An 18,246-nucleotide genomic window follows, 5' to 3' on the forward strand; every position below is an offset into this window, starting at 1 on the left:
AAATCCCTTGGAGCGTACAGCTGATACTGCGGCACGGTTGAAGCAGATTAAAAGCGATGCACGACGATTCGGTTATTTTAAGAAATGTATTATTTAATTGGAGGTTTTATTATAATTCAAGGAAACCTACATCGTTATTGTTTAATTTTCCCTGCTATTATTCCACAATTCTACAATAGTACAATAACTATTGTGGCGATTTGTAAATATTCAATGTTATCAATGTTGGTTGAGAGGTTCATATTCCATTTCTTTTTTAACCTCGGGAATATGCAGTCGTTCGTCCCAGTGCTTTTGAATAAATAAGCGACCGTTGTCAATCATATTAGCATACTATTCTCTAGATAAAGCTACAGTAATCAAATATTAAACATAGCACGCAACTTTGGTACTAGAGCAATTGAGAATTAGAAACCGTATACTGGTTTTGAATATACAATAGACTTAGTAATTAGAAGAAGAGGTCTTTTGAATTCATTATTGAAGTAAGCGATATATAATTATATCGAAAAACGAACAGGCAAGATTAAATATTATGTCTCCAGAAATAAAAAAATATTGTGATGTAACTTTCAAAATAACACTTGATATTGAAAAAAACCCACCTATGTCACGACAGCATGGGATAGGCTTACACACCTGCCATGCAATGTCCCCCTGTGATGATCAGCAAAGATCAGCAAACATTTAAAAATTGCTACGTAACGTCTACCAAATGCTTATTCCAAAATGAAAAACTTAGATGTACAAACCCGATAATAATAAAGATTACCAACCTTGTCTACCTACAAGAAGAGAACTCTCAGTTACTTGGGAGTCTAAATATATATGTATATATATATATATGCTGTACTCACCCCGAGTGTAATCATTTACCTACTTATCACTGGTCGAACTCGTCCTGAAACAAAGCTGGAGAGGCAAATCTCGTGAATGACGAGATCACACGCTGTCGTTTTTATAATGATTACTGATAGGCTATCACTTCTGAATGACGTGTTCTGTATTACTACACCCATCCATGCATGTCGACTACGAGGAAACAAAAAACACGAGATTGTAACACTGCAGTAAGTGAGCTCACCTAAAAGGTTACGGTGAACATAGTCTTCTACTTACCTCCTCATATCTTTCAAGAATAATATTTTGTTTCCCAATAACAATAGTTAATTGCAGGCGTAAATATTCTTAAAATTAGCTACCTTTCGTTTTCTACGTCCATACCGATAAACTTAAATTAACGAATCGTCCGGATTTCGTATTCAGATGAGTATATTGGCTCGCTGTACGGATGTGTATATGTGAATTGTTAATGAATTCGAAGGTAATACATTACTCATTGGAATCATACCGTGTGTAGCACGTACTTTTACTGTGCCATAAATAGAATCTGCCATTTATTTTCTCTTATGATTGAATGGCTATCTATGTAGTAAAACTGATAAGTAAACTAAATGTACGGGTAAATGTGTTGTTTACTTTAATGACGAAAGATAATGGTGGTGCTGGATGTGGTTGTAGTGATGGTCGTGATGATGGTGGTGGTGGTGGTGGTGGTGGTGGTACGCAAAGCCAAACCCGGAAAAAAGATAACCTTCTTCGTCAGAATGAGCATGAAAAGGCTGTTCTCATTTTGATACAACAAGTTCTCGTTAATTATTTACAATTTTCTTTTAAAGATTCATCAAACATCTACAAAATGTGTCTCGTTAAGGGTGGAATGAAAACAGCGAATAATTTGACACGGATCTAGAGAGATTGTTGTCTTCAGAATTCGAAGTAATCAGTTTGTTATTGTTAATGAACGTAATATCTTAATAATTATTAACACAGAACATCAATGACTAAACAGATTCACCAGTCCATTCTGCCCCCTGTCTGTCTGTCTGTCTGTCTGTCTGTCTGTCTGTCTGTCTGTCTGTCTGTCTGTCTGCTCTGTCTCTCTCTCTCTCTCTCTCTCTCTCTCTCTCTCTCTCTCTCTCTCTCTCTCTCTCTCTCTCTCTCTCTCTCTCTCTCTCTCTCTCTCTCTCTCTCTCTCTCCCTCCCGTAACGTTTGGGAATTCCAACTGACCTACCAATGTAGTGAAATGAAGATAGAAAATGTACTATTTCTGTTGGATTTTGAACAAAAGAATATCCTGAAGTTTTATGGTATTTTCAGTTGATAACATGACTTGTACATGAACTGAGACAGCCCTGTCCTCTGGGATATGAGATGTTGATAATTAGGATCGCATAACCCATACTTGTATGCGTAGGTATATTTGAAGAAGATAACGTGCCGCTGAATACATATTAGGTAATATCTTACATTCTTTATCTATTAGAAAATCTTAAGATTAAGTTTCATAGAAGACGGTAGGTTCTGTGATCATAAATCAAGCTTGTTTTATACATTTCACAAAGTTTTGTTTAACTCAGTTTGATTCTTCTTCAGTGTATTTTAAGATTTTAAACGATCGATCAATCTTCAAAACTCTAAATATTTGCTCTCATTTGCACTAAGTCTTGTAACTGACAACACGACAGATTGACTGATTTCTCTTGGGCGGGAGTGGTTTAACGTTTACTGTCAAAACACATACTAGTGTTTTCAATCCATCGCTATAATTTATGAGAATGACAGCAACACAAGGCGAATATTGAATAAGATGCTTCCGGGGACGTAATGTTGTATCATTTTCAATTAACGGTTTGCAGTGCGTAAGTGATTGATCATCGACATCTTCCTGATTGATCAAATTTACTTCAATTCACTCATATGCCGTCGGTCCTTAAACAAATTCGAAGCAAACCTTTGGAATAGTTACATTGTCTGCCTCTAATTAAAAAAGGTCTGACTGCTAAAGCCCAGAAGTAAGAAGATTTGATGTTTTTTAGACTTAATTTGGGAAATTCTCGACGGGGATGTCAGACTATACAGAACCACTGGTGGGTTATCTCCTTCAAAATCATTAAAATAGACAGATAAATCGATAACGAGTCTTTCGGTCCCCAAGCCCTAATCACTCTCAAAGTCAGACGATGAACCGGAAAGCCTTGTTCTCACAGATTACATTATATTAAGACACATCTCCGTAGGGATTGACTCTTAGACTGATTCAGTGATGGCTATAATCTTTATCAAATATCTGCCGACCAAATGTTACTCTCTGGAGCCAAGTGGAAAATGCGAAATTAATATGTAGAGTTAATACTCTTTCGGCTATAATTTGGTCATATGAGATAATACACTGATAGGATTGTATATAGACGTGTCTCTATATCAGTTACGGTGGTTCTGTTTTTGTTTTTTTTGGTTTCTGTACAAATCGTTACTGTGACAGTTGTTTTTTAAATTCGTGGTTTGATGGTGAGCTTTATTGCCATTTCCTTTACATATAAACAAAATGCTACTTTATATACCCTATTCAAATTGAGGCACACTTTTCATCGAATCTAGCTACTTACAAGACATTTTCATTTTTTTGGGAAGATGGAGGAGTTACCAAAATAATGTAGAAATATGCGTAACCTTCATTGTTGCCATGCATAGTTTCTGCCAGCTTGTGTCTGAACACATGGTCAATTTTTCACAGATTTTGTTTGAGTAGAGTAGACATTTTTTTACATATCGTCATTCACGTCAGCATCTTATGTATAATGCTGTTGGTGAAATCGTCCCGTTTATCTAAGATTAATATGTCGAAGGTGCTTCATTGCTAGACATGTTTATTGTAGTATTTTATAAAACTATTTGTGTGTTCTCACTGACAGTTTAAAATAACGACAGAAGAGTCAATTGTCATGATCCGGAATGTCTAGATGATTAGCTTTTTGGTGAATTAGTCTTACAAGTAAATTGATATGTAAGTATGTATGTATGTATGTATGTATGTATGTATGTATGTATGTATGTATGTATGTATGCATGTATGTATGTGTGTGTGTGTGTGTGTATGTATGTATGTATGTATGTATGTATGTATGTATGTATGTATGTATGTATACTATGTATGTTTGTTTGTATGTTTGCGTGCATGCATGAATGTATGCACGTACGTGTGCATGTGTATCTGTTTGTTTGTTTGTTTTTGTTGTTGTTTTTGTTATTGTTTGTTTGTTTGTTTGACATATTTCTGTTATGTTTTAATAAGAATCAAATAAAAGAAGTGTACACTCATATTGACAACGATTGTCCTATATATTGAAGAAGTTAATGTAATTCAAAGACTTCGGACAAATAACGTATAGTATATATAGCCAGTAACCTGATATACCCGATTTGGAAGATGTTCTGTTTATATATTTTTCACTATTCCATTCAACGATCGTACTTTATGTGATATACTATTATATTACTCGTGTATAGGTATACCGTGTTTGTTCCCATTTCAACACATCACAGGTATATCTCCATATACATCAGTTTCAACACACCGTATGCATAAATGATTCAAAACAAAAATAAATCGTATCTTATGTATTGCTGTAATTGGAGCGTATCTTGATGAGAAAAAATTACACTGCGAGTTTAGTAATGGTTTCAACACTCCCATGGGATATAATTCATCTGCGACTTCGATTTAGAAATCTTGAGATCTAAACTATTTTTAAATCCTTGAGGGAAACGTTTGTATAGCTAGATTAGTCTGGAAACCATCAGGTATGATATTATATCATTGACAGGATATTCCTCGGCAATCTTAAAAGATCTTCAGCTTTTAAAGTTATATTCTCATTTCAAATAGACAAATCAAAAGCAGAAGTAATAAGCTCACACAGTTTTGAAATTGAGGACAAAATGAGGCCAAAATTATACAATTTTAGAATCCAAAATGGCCGTCGAATTATGTTACGGTGTTAACTCCATGTGAAAATTAAACATTGTCGATTTCTTTGAAAATATATCGATGAACCCTCAAAGGTTTTTTACTACATTCTATTGAAATAACCAGGAATGGTCTTTAATATGGTAACATTTGCAGAGATTTTGATAAATGTTGAGTTGTTGGGTAATTGGTCCCAGAGATGTGGTACTTTATCTGACAACGTCAAATAAGTGACATTTTCAACTTAACTTCTGTTGATGTGAACCCATAATGATAACATAAACTGAAAGGAGCACAAGCTGTATTTAAATTGTATTTTCTTGCTGCATATTTAAAAGTTACTCACTGTATTCTACTTACTGTAGCATACTTAACCACCGATTGCAATTGCCTGAACTCGGTCAAACCAGGTCAGCTTCAACTTCCGGGTCAAATTACTCCTTTCTTTACGGAAAAGTCTGGAACGGACCGTTACCCAAAGACTTTGCCAATTTATTTCACTATGGTCATTTAAAGCACTTAAGAATTCATCTTTTTGTAAAATTGGAGATGTCAGTTGAGGCTTACGTATTTTACTATACCGAAAGTTAACGTAACGGTGAGTTGAAAATACTCCAAACATTTGCAGAAACCGATATGTACAATGTGTCAGCTGGAGTTCCGAAGCTACGTTTTATTTATTAATGAAGTGATTGATGGATATACAATATCATGTCTTGTAGCGCATAATTACTCTTTTCGACAAGGCTTGAAGGAACAACAATCTAAAGGTTTGCCCTTACGGAAGGAATTCAGTTTACATCTGGTTAAACTGTTATTTAAGAATGCCATTGACTGCATATTGCTTCTAGCCAGGACGACGTTTTACAGAACATCATGGTGTGAACTAATGTTTCCCTGTAGCATGATTGCACCGATTCTCCTTAATTCTGTCGGTGTATGTACATTATTCACATCGAGATTCCTCTTTTGGTAACACCAAACACAGATGAAAGTTTTGCACAGCAGAACAGGTACTCGACCAATCGAAAAGACATGAAAATGAGATGACGAACAGTAGAACAAAGTATTTCAATTAGTTTTATTTTTTAGTAGCTCACACAAAACGGACGGAAGAGATGTTACCGATATCTATTCATAAAATGATGTAAAACGGTACACAGTCAACAATCGCAACATGTTATTACCATTATGTAAGTTAAATGTGCATGAAGTATAACAAACGCTTGATGAGCTGAATTAACTATCTGATAACATACCAAACAACCATGTTACCATTGTCTCTTACAGTCCCAGTTGAAACAGTTGTCTGGCAGATTTATCGAATATGTTGGTCTAGAACAAAAGAATGATCCTATGTAAGCTTTATGCATAGCTAATACTGATGTGACATCATGCGATTTGAGACCTTGGACTATAACACCAACACTTTATAATGAACTGTATGGTATCGTAGTTTGCAAATGTTATGGATAACCACTTAACTCATAAGTGAGAATAAGTGAAAGAAACATGATAGTGGAATTCAAATTTAATGCACACGCTATTAAAACGGCTCTTGGTAAAACTTTAGAATTATTGTGTATTTAATTTATGTATGCACCAAAACATAACCTTTCTTAAAATGAGTATTTTGGAACGACTGCATCTCTGCATTTGGCCGAAAACGACACCATCTTCAGCAATGTAGAGATATGATTTTCTATCAAATAATGAAAACGGACACTTTATAAGTAAAACAATCTTCTTATGAATTTACAATGAAAAGCATATAAATGTGTAAATGAAAGTCATGTTATTGTATTAAAAATCAAAGAGATTTGTTTCAATTATAGACGACAATTTAAGGCCACAGTGCGTTAAATTGTTGTTATTTGAATAAATGTGCCAAATGGCATGCATATTAGGATTTCGATTATGAAAGTTTGTTGATGATAAGTGCGTTTGATTTTTACATACTAGATAATGGTGCGTCTAATGATCAAGTCTATAACAAGGACATACTTATTCCATACAACGGCCGTTGAGTGAACAGTTGATCTTGATGCAGTATATGTAAAACACTTTACATGATTCACTGTAATCGCCATCTTTTAGTGTCATTACGTACTCGTTTATTGTGGCAATTCTGAATTGGGTATTTAGTGGAGGTACATATTTATATAATACCAGATGATGCAAATAGGCCTTCTTTATTTCGTAATATAAGTCTCACTCATTGATATAATTTACGGCCATGTGATATAGTTATAGTCTTCTAAAAAGACAGCTATACAGGTAACATAGGAGAATTCATAATAGTATGAAACATGTTTATCTAAATGACTAACAGTTGAATTTTATAATTTTGTAGAATATGACATATACTTATAAATTGCCTATTTTTCTCAATGGAAATTGAATAGTTCTGGAATACTTACTATCTTCCAATAACACATATGACATATGACGAGAGTTTCTCATCGGGTTTTGTAAAATTCCGTATTTGTCATGTTGATAAATAAATAATGCAATTAAATATTTTACGTGCATGGCTACATATGCTGACCTTCTCACAGCAAGAAAATGGTTCGTTTGAATTTTTTGTATCAAATATTAAAGATCAGACAATACCAATTTCGTTATATTAGTACGCTATCAATGCCATGCACATACATACATACATACATACATACATACATACATACATACATACACACACACACACACATACACACACACACATACATACATACATACATACATACATACATACATACATACATACACGAGCGCCGTTAAATGGTGCATTATGAAAAGGGGGCATTGGTTGAACTTTATGATATCAATATATATTTAGATAGTCATTTTCCCCCGAGTAAATGAAGGCAATAGCAATTTCCGTACCAAGGCTTAATTATATAGCCCGTCCGCTGTTTCAGTGCCTTCCAGTAAATTAACTTCACACCTGCTTAGAATTGACTCTTCACTTCAGCCATTTCATATAGAATCCCTAACGTACATTCCTAGCATGTCACTTGTAATTTGAATCCGACAGCATCTTTACTGCAAATGACCCATGGCCATACAATTACGTAAATAACCCAGATTAATGATGTTCCCGACTGACTGTGAACATGAGACATAAAATAGTGTTACTCGGCTTGATAGAATAAAATCAACAAAGCCAATTTTCTAAATAACCATGGATAAACATTAACTAAATAATAATGCATATCACTGTCGTGAAAATGCTATTGCATGAAAAGTGCTGTAATAGGTCGAATTTGAGACCACGTAAGTAAAATCGATGTTGTATGAATAAACATTACCTGTTTCCGTATTAGACATACAATCTAGGCTGCAATAAAACCTTAAAGAACCCAGGAGAGACAGCGATCACTCCAAATCGTAAATTATCCTCCGCAGCAAGACTATTCTATCAACCGAAGATGCAATGGTAATTGAAGGTGTCGGTCACACGTTACGTGTTAACATATATGTACATACAAGTTTGACCATTGTTTTGTTGGGCGTAAACTCAGCTATTATCGCTGTGAGCTGAAACGACATGAAGTACCGCTTGTAAAGTACGGCCATTAAACGAGATGATAGACCACAACTAGAAATCACTTCCTTCCCCGATAATAACAAGGTGTGTTGCGTGTACAGCTGTCGGGTTGTTGTTTTGTTATATGCAAGGACAATTCACATCGACAGATATTTCCATGAATAAGCTTTTTTGGTATTGACGCAAAACTCATTAATATATTCTTCTTCTTTTCTTAAATTACCCTTATGGTCCTTAAAGTCGAAGTGATTATTTAATATTTAAAGCGCGAGTTATATATTCCATGTGGTCTCTAGTGTTAATAGTTTCTTCTCATAAGATGTACAACCATTACATATTGGAAGAACAGATTTATATTGTCTTTTTAAGTTGATGTCACATTCCGCATAAACTATTTCTTGCGAGACTTCACAATTTTGGCGATTTTATCTCTCAAATATGTAAAAAAAAATGTATATATAAAAAATAAAAGTTTAGGGTTAACGTGAAAAACTAGGTGGGTCTGGTAACCAGAACCAAATAACTTAGTTAGGCACATTCCTGTTGTTTTGGTGGGGAACGAGTTTGTTATAATCGTAAATACACCCACAATCAATCCTTGTATATTGCAACTTGTTGAATATCTCGTTGCACTTATTTGAACAAAGCAATACACTCGAATTTTCTAAATGTTAGCTTTAACAAATATACTGATATTTTGTACATCTAGTGAAATAAAGAGAAGAAAAAGTAGAGAAAGCGTGATAGGCCAGGTAAGTTCAGAAATATTATCAAATATGTTTACTTTGTCTTTATAACCACTACATCACATATAAAAAATAACACAAACATAGGAAGCGCTTTCAGAAATTGAAAATTATTATTAAGTTCATTTCTGCTGGTATATTTATTGACTTTAAGAGCTATATATAGCACATTACAGTTTACTGTTCACTGGCTCTGTTTGATATAATGCGGCATAAACCAATAACAAACTGCATAATCTGCATTTTAAACCTACACTAGCTGCAACTGGGACATTTCTTTTATCAAATAAGTAAACCAAAGATATATTCACCAGAAATTTGTCAATTATTTTTTTAATACATTGTCTGTTAATTCGTCGTCAATATTATGTGACGTCAACATTAAATCTTGGGCGAATTCTTTTGAAAGGTTTTGAATTTGTCACAATGTTCAAACTCCACTAGTTTTAACTGGAGTATCTTTTTTTCGATCAGACAACCAGAATTCATTCACTGACAACTCTTAAATACCAATAATTAGACATTGTACATTTTAATCATTGGTCAATATTATCCAAAAGCAGTACAGAATTAAGTTGAATCGTGATAACTGTTGTGGTTGCAGACCCAAACATCAATTTAATTTGATTGATCGTGTACTCAGCTACAAAACTACGTTTACCCACATGTGAGGCATGATGTTCACGGTTTACGACATTACCAGTGAATTATTGCACTTAACAAAACGGTTTGTTTTTTTAAATGCACCAGTTGCAGCTAGTGCAGCTTTAAGGTAGCTGGATTGACCTTTTGATTTTCATCTCACATTTAGTCTGAATGAAAAGACCTAAGGTGCAGACATCATATACAGACATCAAAACACTGGTGCCCGCTTGTCTGCATCTAGTTGCAGTATGTTTAAATGGATTATTTCATTCAAACAAAATGTAGCAAGAATTGTCACCTTAAAGTGTAGAATGTACACTTTCTTGTTGGTTTCTGTGTTGTTCCACCAAACAGAGCCCTGTTGATAGTAACCCACAACGCTTTGTATTCAAGAGAACAACGTGTTCACTTGTTTGTATTGTGTTACCAATTGAGAAGACTAATTTAAATAATGAAATTATATGCTAATTATCATGTATATTAACATCATGTATGGCCCTCATTCTTTAGAATATGTTTAGAAGTGTGATAGGAGGTAACAATGCATCATATTTGTTTTTGCTGTAGTTATTATTATAATTAATATTCAGAAATTTTCTTTAAAAAATATATCTGTTGGGAAATATTTTGCTGTACTGTATAACTGCTATGTTTATTAAGTACATCCATAAAAGTTGAACAGCGAGTGGTATGATTGATCCCAAGAGTTTGCATTCCTAAAAGCTTTGTGTCAAAGGTTATTATTGTCAAGGGAGTAGAAAGCGCCTCCCTGTCGATCGAGGACAAGCACTACCATATATTTACTTGACTTTGCCTCTGTTACTTTGTACATTTGGGAGTTCATCTTACCTCGTCGATAAATTATGTAAAAGAACATACTCTTCTACTCAACTTGTTTTAATTGGTGTCATACTTATTGGTGGTGCTGATTCAACAAGAACAGAAACCGAAATTCTATTCGCGAAGGGTTCTGCTTCAAGTTAAATACCAGAAAGATGACATTTGCATATATGATGCGAAGATAATGACCGAGCGGGCTCGAAGTCATTATTTTATGACATAGGTGCAAATCCACCTTTCCGGGTTTATATCTACATGTAAAATCAGATTTTGACCTTTAAATAGAGATTGGCTATTTCTACACCCCTGTCTGCCGAGTAAACTGTCCCCTTCCTATCCTTTCTGTGGCTACCTAACCATGTCCAGGGCCGTTGAATGTCACTTTGCCAACAAAGAACAGCGATGATTTTAGTTAGTGATTTTGCACTGTGGTTCCTATAAACTTCAAGCTTTCACAGTAGACGATAAAGCCGTTGTTTAAACTAAACACAGCATGAAAACGATAAGACATTTCTTTATAAACAGAGGGTTTATAACGAAATCTGGTAGAGTTTAGCACATTAATTGCAGGGATATGTAGCAGAATATATCATAACTTACTAAGCAATCACTTCACGCATGTCAAGGCAAGCATACTAATAAGTCGGGGTTTTGAAGCATTACCTAATTTCTGAAGTTTGCACTCTACTTTTTCTTCCAAATCGCTCATGCATGTATATCGTTAGATTTATTGCAAAGTGATAGTGGTACACTAACTACTGAATAGGTCTTAATTCCGTAATTATTGAAGCAGATTATGTGACATCCAAAATGACAAGTAAATATGCCCACGTCGTCATGTCAATGAGGTGTCAATAAACTGTGTAGGTTAGACCATGCAGAACTAATTGAAATTCGAATCACGACATAAGTCGACATTTTTCCATCAAAATCTAGACACAAGGATTGATTATTTCTGTCCTGACTTAACGCCCAAATACAAAACAGATCGATGGGGTGCGTCAATGTTGCAAATCTTATAGGCAAGTCGCTACTTGAAGCTCTAGTAAATTGAGAATAGCATCAATAGCTTTTATAGAATCTGATAACGACAACGACGACGACGATGGTGATGATGATGATGATGATGATGATGATGATGATACTGATGATGATGATGATGATGATGATGATGATGATGATGACGATGATGATGATGATGATGACGATGGTGGTGGTGGTGGTGGTGACGGTGATGATGACGACGACGACGACGACGAAGTTGATAATAATAATGATGATGATGATGATGATGATGATGATGATGATGATGATGATGATGATGATGATGATGCTAGCGCTGCTGGTGGTGATGATGATTATGATGATTATGACGACGACGATGATGACGACGACGACGACGACGACGATAATGATGATGATGAGGAGGAGGAGGAGGAGGAGGAGGGGGATGAGGCGGAGGAAGAAGATAGAAGATTGGGGTAGGGGGATTTTGCATGGATGATTTGCGAACACAAATTGAAATCTATCTACATCTCAAGTAAAGCCAATTTATTGAATTTTGTCAAGACATAATTGAAATCTATAGCATATAAATCTAATAAGTACCGTATTTTTCATTCTGTCAAACAACATTTCTATCGTTGTAAAAAGATGGTGCTACAAGTAGTTTGTGTTCATCTAATCGCTTTCATTATTGACTTTAAGTGACGCACTAAGTTACCCATTCTTGTCATGTTTGCTGAACATATTCATTCAAGCTAATCCTTACATAAAGCGTTGATGTTTGTAGTAAACGATAATGATATTGTTGGGTTTTAGGAAACACATCAAACGTCCTGTTGGCATCATTTGCCTCACCAATAAAGAGAGTATATCACCAAAGAACATGTCGATAATGATCTCCCAAATAATGGATTTCTTTCTAGTGCATACAGACGGATTTATGTCCACTTTCCTGTTCAACCTGCAAATCATACATATTTTTTAACACTCAATAAAGGAACATTTACAGATGGGTGCAAATCACTACAGTTGTGCACCCGATAAGACAGAAAATACAAAAATGTACATTATTCACAATTTCTAAATCTGTAGATGTGTCTCTCGCAAAAAAAAAACCAACTGTATATCAAATTTCTCAATACAGATTATAGATGAGTAGAAGTACGCTACAGACAAATTTACAGGAAAATATTAAGGGCAAACAACAGTAACTGTCTCCTCAATTTTTGTATCACAGAACTTACTGAATGTTTGTCTCTTTGGTATCCTGTTAAATATTTATACTAACCCGGTCTGAAGCAATGTCTATCAGTTGTCTTGCGATTATCAAAGCATGCCCTCTCACTTTTGTGTACCCCTTGTGATTGCACAATTCTACTGTATGAATTAGTATGCTTAAGAAATATACGTGTGCCAGTGATTTCCCAAAGATATCATCTGATTCTATCGGGGGATTAGCTGGTATATCATATACTGATAGTAAGGGAATAATAGCTGTACCTGTAGGGTATGGCCCACCGCTAATATTTTATTTATCGAGTAACAGGCATTTTGGCAATATATGAATTAGCAGTTGGTTTGGGGATTGCAATTTGAAGATAAAAATAGTATTCTATCAGTACACACAACAGTATAGTATATAGTATATTACAGCACTGCACATCAAGTAACGGTACAGTACAATACAGTACGGTACAGTACAGTACAGTACAGTACAGTACAGTACAGTACAGTACAGCATAGTACAGTGTAGACAAAAAGCACAGTGCATAACAGACAGTACAGCTCATTACAATAGTCAGTACTTCCAGTAACAGTACAGTATAGTATATATACTTTTTGGATGTTGAAAGGTGGACTATTACAATATAAAACGCCCCTATTCTAAGAATGTTTCCTATGAAGTAACAACACATTCAAAAAGTTAATTTTCTTATTTAGGAACGTATTTGCTGTGGAGTATTGTGGGAAAGTAGTCTGCACATTGATGATATTTGATAGTATGGATGAGTTGTTGCAATCCACACGTGTAATATAAAACGTCATTGAGAGTTTGTATATGGTGATTGCATCTAACTGTGCAAAGGTCTGAACAAAATATCGTTTCATTACAAAGCAAATATGAGCATGTGTTTTTATTAATCCCAAATTACTTGTATTTGATTTATTATTAAAAGTATACTAATAGCAAAATTTCAATATGATTTGTTCGTTACTGCACGACTCGGACAATTTGTTCACATGGGTGATAAAAACCGTAAGTACATGACTGTATGCACAGTTTTTATTTATCAATTTCGTTGCATTGCAAAGAATAATAATACGTCACATTACTGTACAAATTTACTTTGTCCGTTGAAAACTCTAGATTGTTCATTAAGTGATAGATTCAATGTATTCCAACGTTCACAATGCTAATGTGCAACAATACTTTTCTAAATAATTAACGGGATTATTGCATTCTATCACTGCACAAACAGTCAATTCAAAATTTCATAGAGTGAGGGGAGACACAGACAGACAGACAGATGGACAGACGGGCGAGCGAGCAAGCGGAAGGACGGACGGACGGACGGACAGGCAGAGGGGAGGGGAGGGGGGGGACAGAAAGGGAAAAATAAATACACGACAGGCACAATTAGGAAAGAGAGGGGCTTGATCATTCTACAATTCGCATTATGTGTTGGTTTACTGTGATATATTAATGGTTCAATTATTAAGGGAGTTAGATATTCCTTATCAATTTATATCAGAAACTGGGAAACTCAGGTATTCTAGTATTTGCCCTTTTTCGGTAAGTGTCACTGTGTTGGGATGTAATATATCGTTTTGCAATTCTTATGGGGAGCACAAATTCCTTTAAAATTCATATCACAAAATGTAAAGCCTGGAGGATTTGAATATATATGGCATTCATAATTGTCCCGAAAGATTTCTAAGATCAAGAGATTACTTTTATTATTGTATCTCTAATATTCCATATAATAGATTTTTTTACAGACTAGTATCTACAGTCATCTTTGGTTCAGTTATTTTCATAATTCATAAAGAAATAAAATTACACTCTTCTTGGCTAAAGAAATGTTGCTGTCAACTATTTTTATTCATGGTCGACATTTCACTTTACAGTATTACATGCGACAGTTCACTTCAAAGTGTTACATGACAGTTCACTTCTGAATCAATGCATTACATCACTCATATTCTTAGCGACGATTACATAATAATTAGGTTGTTGAGTGGAATTAAGATAACGAATATGTCCAGCATATCTTTCTGCTTAAATAGCTCGGATGTATTGGTGATATCAACAATTGTAGGCCCTACCACTCACATACTAGGTAGATCCACTTCTACATGTCGTAGTATCTGACGTTGACATGTAGATATATCGTCCTCTGAACATTTTAAAGGAAGATGGTTTGTATGAATAATTAATGGTGTATTGCACATATATGACAGTGCCTACACGTATCTATCTGAAAATAGTTTTTGTTACATACATGACTTTGGATGATATACTTTTAATATCAAATGATATTAAATTGGTTTGCTCGAGATAACTGATCCGTGGATTTAATTAATATGCAGCTAGACGTGTTTTAGTCGTTCACAATATATGCAAATTTAATATTATGATGCATACGTCTAGTTAATAGGGTAGGGTGCGATTACTTTTTGAATAGTTGAATAATGTTTGTCTTTTATATGTCTGTGTTTTAGTTCATTAGACACGTGTTAAGACTTAGATCCTATATAACACTAGAAATACTTTGAGTTGTGTATTATTCAAGGTTGTGTGGTTGTTGTTTTTTTTTGCTTGTATATCTTGGGATGTGCCTTTCACTAGGTAGTTAACGTAGACAATAACACTAGTTTTATTGACGTTTAAAGGGGGGGTGGAACGAGGCTGTATCCCTGGAACGAGGATAGCATGTGTTCGCGCCATTATTGAACAGTTTGCAAGCAATAAAGTAAGACTAATACATGACTGCAGCCGTCCACTACATGCAAACGTTAACACTTACGCAACTACTACTCCCTTCACTTATGAAACAATTGACAATGCAGTTTCCCTCTGTACACCAAATGCATTCCTCGCTAAAGTGGATTTGAAATCAGCATACCGTTCAGTGCCAATCAGCCTAGACTCTCAACGAGCAACTGGCCTTAAATACAAATTCTCAACGGATCACGATTGGACATACATGATTGATACTAGACTCCCATTTGGTGCAGCCAAAAGCCCAGAAATTTTTAACCGGATAACACAGAGTATTACACGTATGATGCACAAAAAGGGACATAATGCAATCATAGTCTATCTCGATGACTTCCTGATAATAACAGATAATCAACATACATGCAACATGGCATTTGATGCCCTTCTGGAATTACTACAGCAACTTGGCTTTACCATCAATTGGGATAAGGTCGTTACGCCATGTCAGTCACTCACTTTTCTCGGAATTCAGATCAATTCAGTTACACGCACTTTGTCCCTTGACCAAATCAAATTAAACGACCTCCGCAACACACTACATTTCTGGCGAACCAAACGCCGAGCTTCTAAACGCGAATTGCAACAATTAGCAGGAAAACTTAACTGGGCAGCACGGGTTATTCGCGGCGGACGTACCTTTCTACGGCGTATCATTGACTTAGCTAACAAATTATCGGCAAAAAACACATCATGTGCGACTAGATAGCGGAGCGAAAGCAGATATTACGTGGTGGTCAAACCTGTGTGACATATTTAATGGCACGGCGTTTTTTATTGAAGAACAACCGTTGCCCCAGCAGGTATTTATCACAGACGCAAGCAGCACAGGCGGTGCAGGACTATACGCGAGCGATTGGTTTTATACGCGATGGTCAGCTGACCACACAGACATAGAACACATGCACATGAACCTTAAGGAACTCTTTACAGTACTAATGGCATGCAGACGCTGGCATACCTATTGGGACAAGCGGCATATTGTTGTCTACACAGACAACAAAACTACAATGTACATCATAAACTCTGGAACTTCGCGAAACATGCAAGCTATGACATGGATCAGAGAACTCTTCTGGCTGTCTGCAACATCAAACTTCTACATCACAGCCCGTTACGTCAACACAAAAGCAAATAGCGCCGATGCATTATCACGCATGCATGAACTTAAATATTACTTCAAAGCCATGGATGTACTTTCTCCGCATACTACCCAGCACGTCCGTGACTGGCACACTCACATGACTGATGAATCATATTCTCTCTTACTACAGGACCTGTACAACACCAACTACAATGCCTGGATGCCGAAGTAACTACATACAACAGACTAGCATATGCAGAGACAACGAAGCGGACATACAGCTCACAGCGAACTGCCTTCCTACGATTTTGTTTGTACTTTGGTATCCAACCAGTGCCATGCAGTCAACTAAATGTGTGTCGCTATGCAGTATTCCTATCGCGTACCTTAAAGCCTACTAGTATACCAGGATATCTTAATATTGTTAGATTACTTCATGCGGAGGCTAGCTTACCAAACCCTATGGAAGATAACTGGCTACTTGATATCTTGAAACGCGGCATCACTCGTGCTCATGGATCACCACCAAAACAAAAACTTCCTATCACACCAAAAATTTTAGCAGACATCCATACAAAGCTAGATCTAACCATTCCATTTAACGCAACTTTCTGGGCAGTCTGCGTAGTAGCCTTCTTCACTTTCGCCAGGAAATCTACGCTGTTACAGAAAACAACCAAACTACCAGCAGATGACAAATATCTCCACAGATCAGACATTTCGTTTTACACAGACTATGCTATCTTAAACATTAAACACACCAAGACAATTCAGTATGGACAAAGGGTTCTGCAGTTACCATTACAAGCTATCCCTAATTCTTGCCTCTGCCCTATTGCGGCTGTTGAACACATGATCGTTCTTAGTCCTACAAGTACAATTGCTGACCACTTATTCACGTATAGCGTAACACACAGAAATAGGACAAAAACCATGATCCCACTTACACATGATAAGTTCACAAAAACACTGAAACTAGTACTAAATAGTTGCGGATACAATTCCTCACAGTACTCAGGACATTCCTTCCGTAGAGGGGGAGCAACTTTTGCATTTAACTTAGGCATTCCAGCAATTCTTATCATCAAGCAACAAGGTGACTGGCGCTCAAACGCCTTTGAACGTTACACAATTGCTAACAGTGACACTAAGCTTAAGGTCGCAAAAACCCTTGCATTAGCCTTAGCTGATAATGACGTGGACTAGTAACTCTACCTTATTTATAAGGTTTATTCACTGTGCCAGTGTTGGGGGTTTGGCGGAATTGACCACCTTTGCAGTTTGTCAATTAATAAAAGAATTGACCTTTGACCCCAACACTTGGCTTGTGCTTTATTTATGTTTGTAGTTGGTTAGCCATTTAAGTAGACAATAACACTAGTTTTATTGACGTTTAAAGGGGGGGTGGAACGAGGCTGTATCCCTGGAACGAGGATAGCATGTGTTCGCGCCATTATTGAACAGTTTGCAAGCAATACCACCCACCCACCCACCCAGCAAAAAAAAAAAAAAAAAAAAAATGTATGTTATATGTATTTAATATTGTATGGCGGAATTGACCACCT

At 35.8% G+C, this 18,246-nt stretch overlaps 1 protein-coding gene across 1 annotated transcript; it reads left to right on the forward strand.

Annotated features, from left to right (window-relative positions):
* Positions 1-1,483: 1,483 nt before the first annotated feature.
* Positions 1,484-17,887, forward strand: LOC144435376 (integrase/recombinase xerD homolog). Its single transcript, XM_078123972.1, has 2 exons — positions 1,484-1,562; positions 16,872-17,887. The coding sequence occupies exons 1-2, from the start codon at positions 1,484-1,486 to the stop codon at positions 17,885-17,887; spliced, it is 1,095 nt and encodes a 364-aa protein (XP_077980098.1).
* Positions 17,888-18,246: the final 359 nt, after the last annotated feature.

Source organism: Glandiceps talaboti, chromosome 5, assembly GCF_964340395.1.
Source record: "Glandiceps talaboti chromosome 5, keGlaTala1.1, whole genome shotgun sequence".
NCBI lineage: Eukaryota > Metazoa > Hemichordata > Enteropneusta > Spengelidae > Glandiceps > Glandiceps talaboti.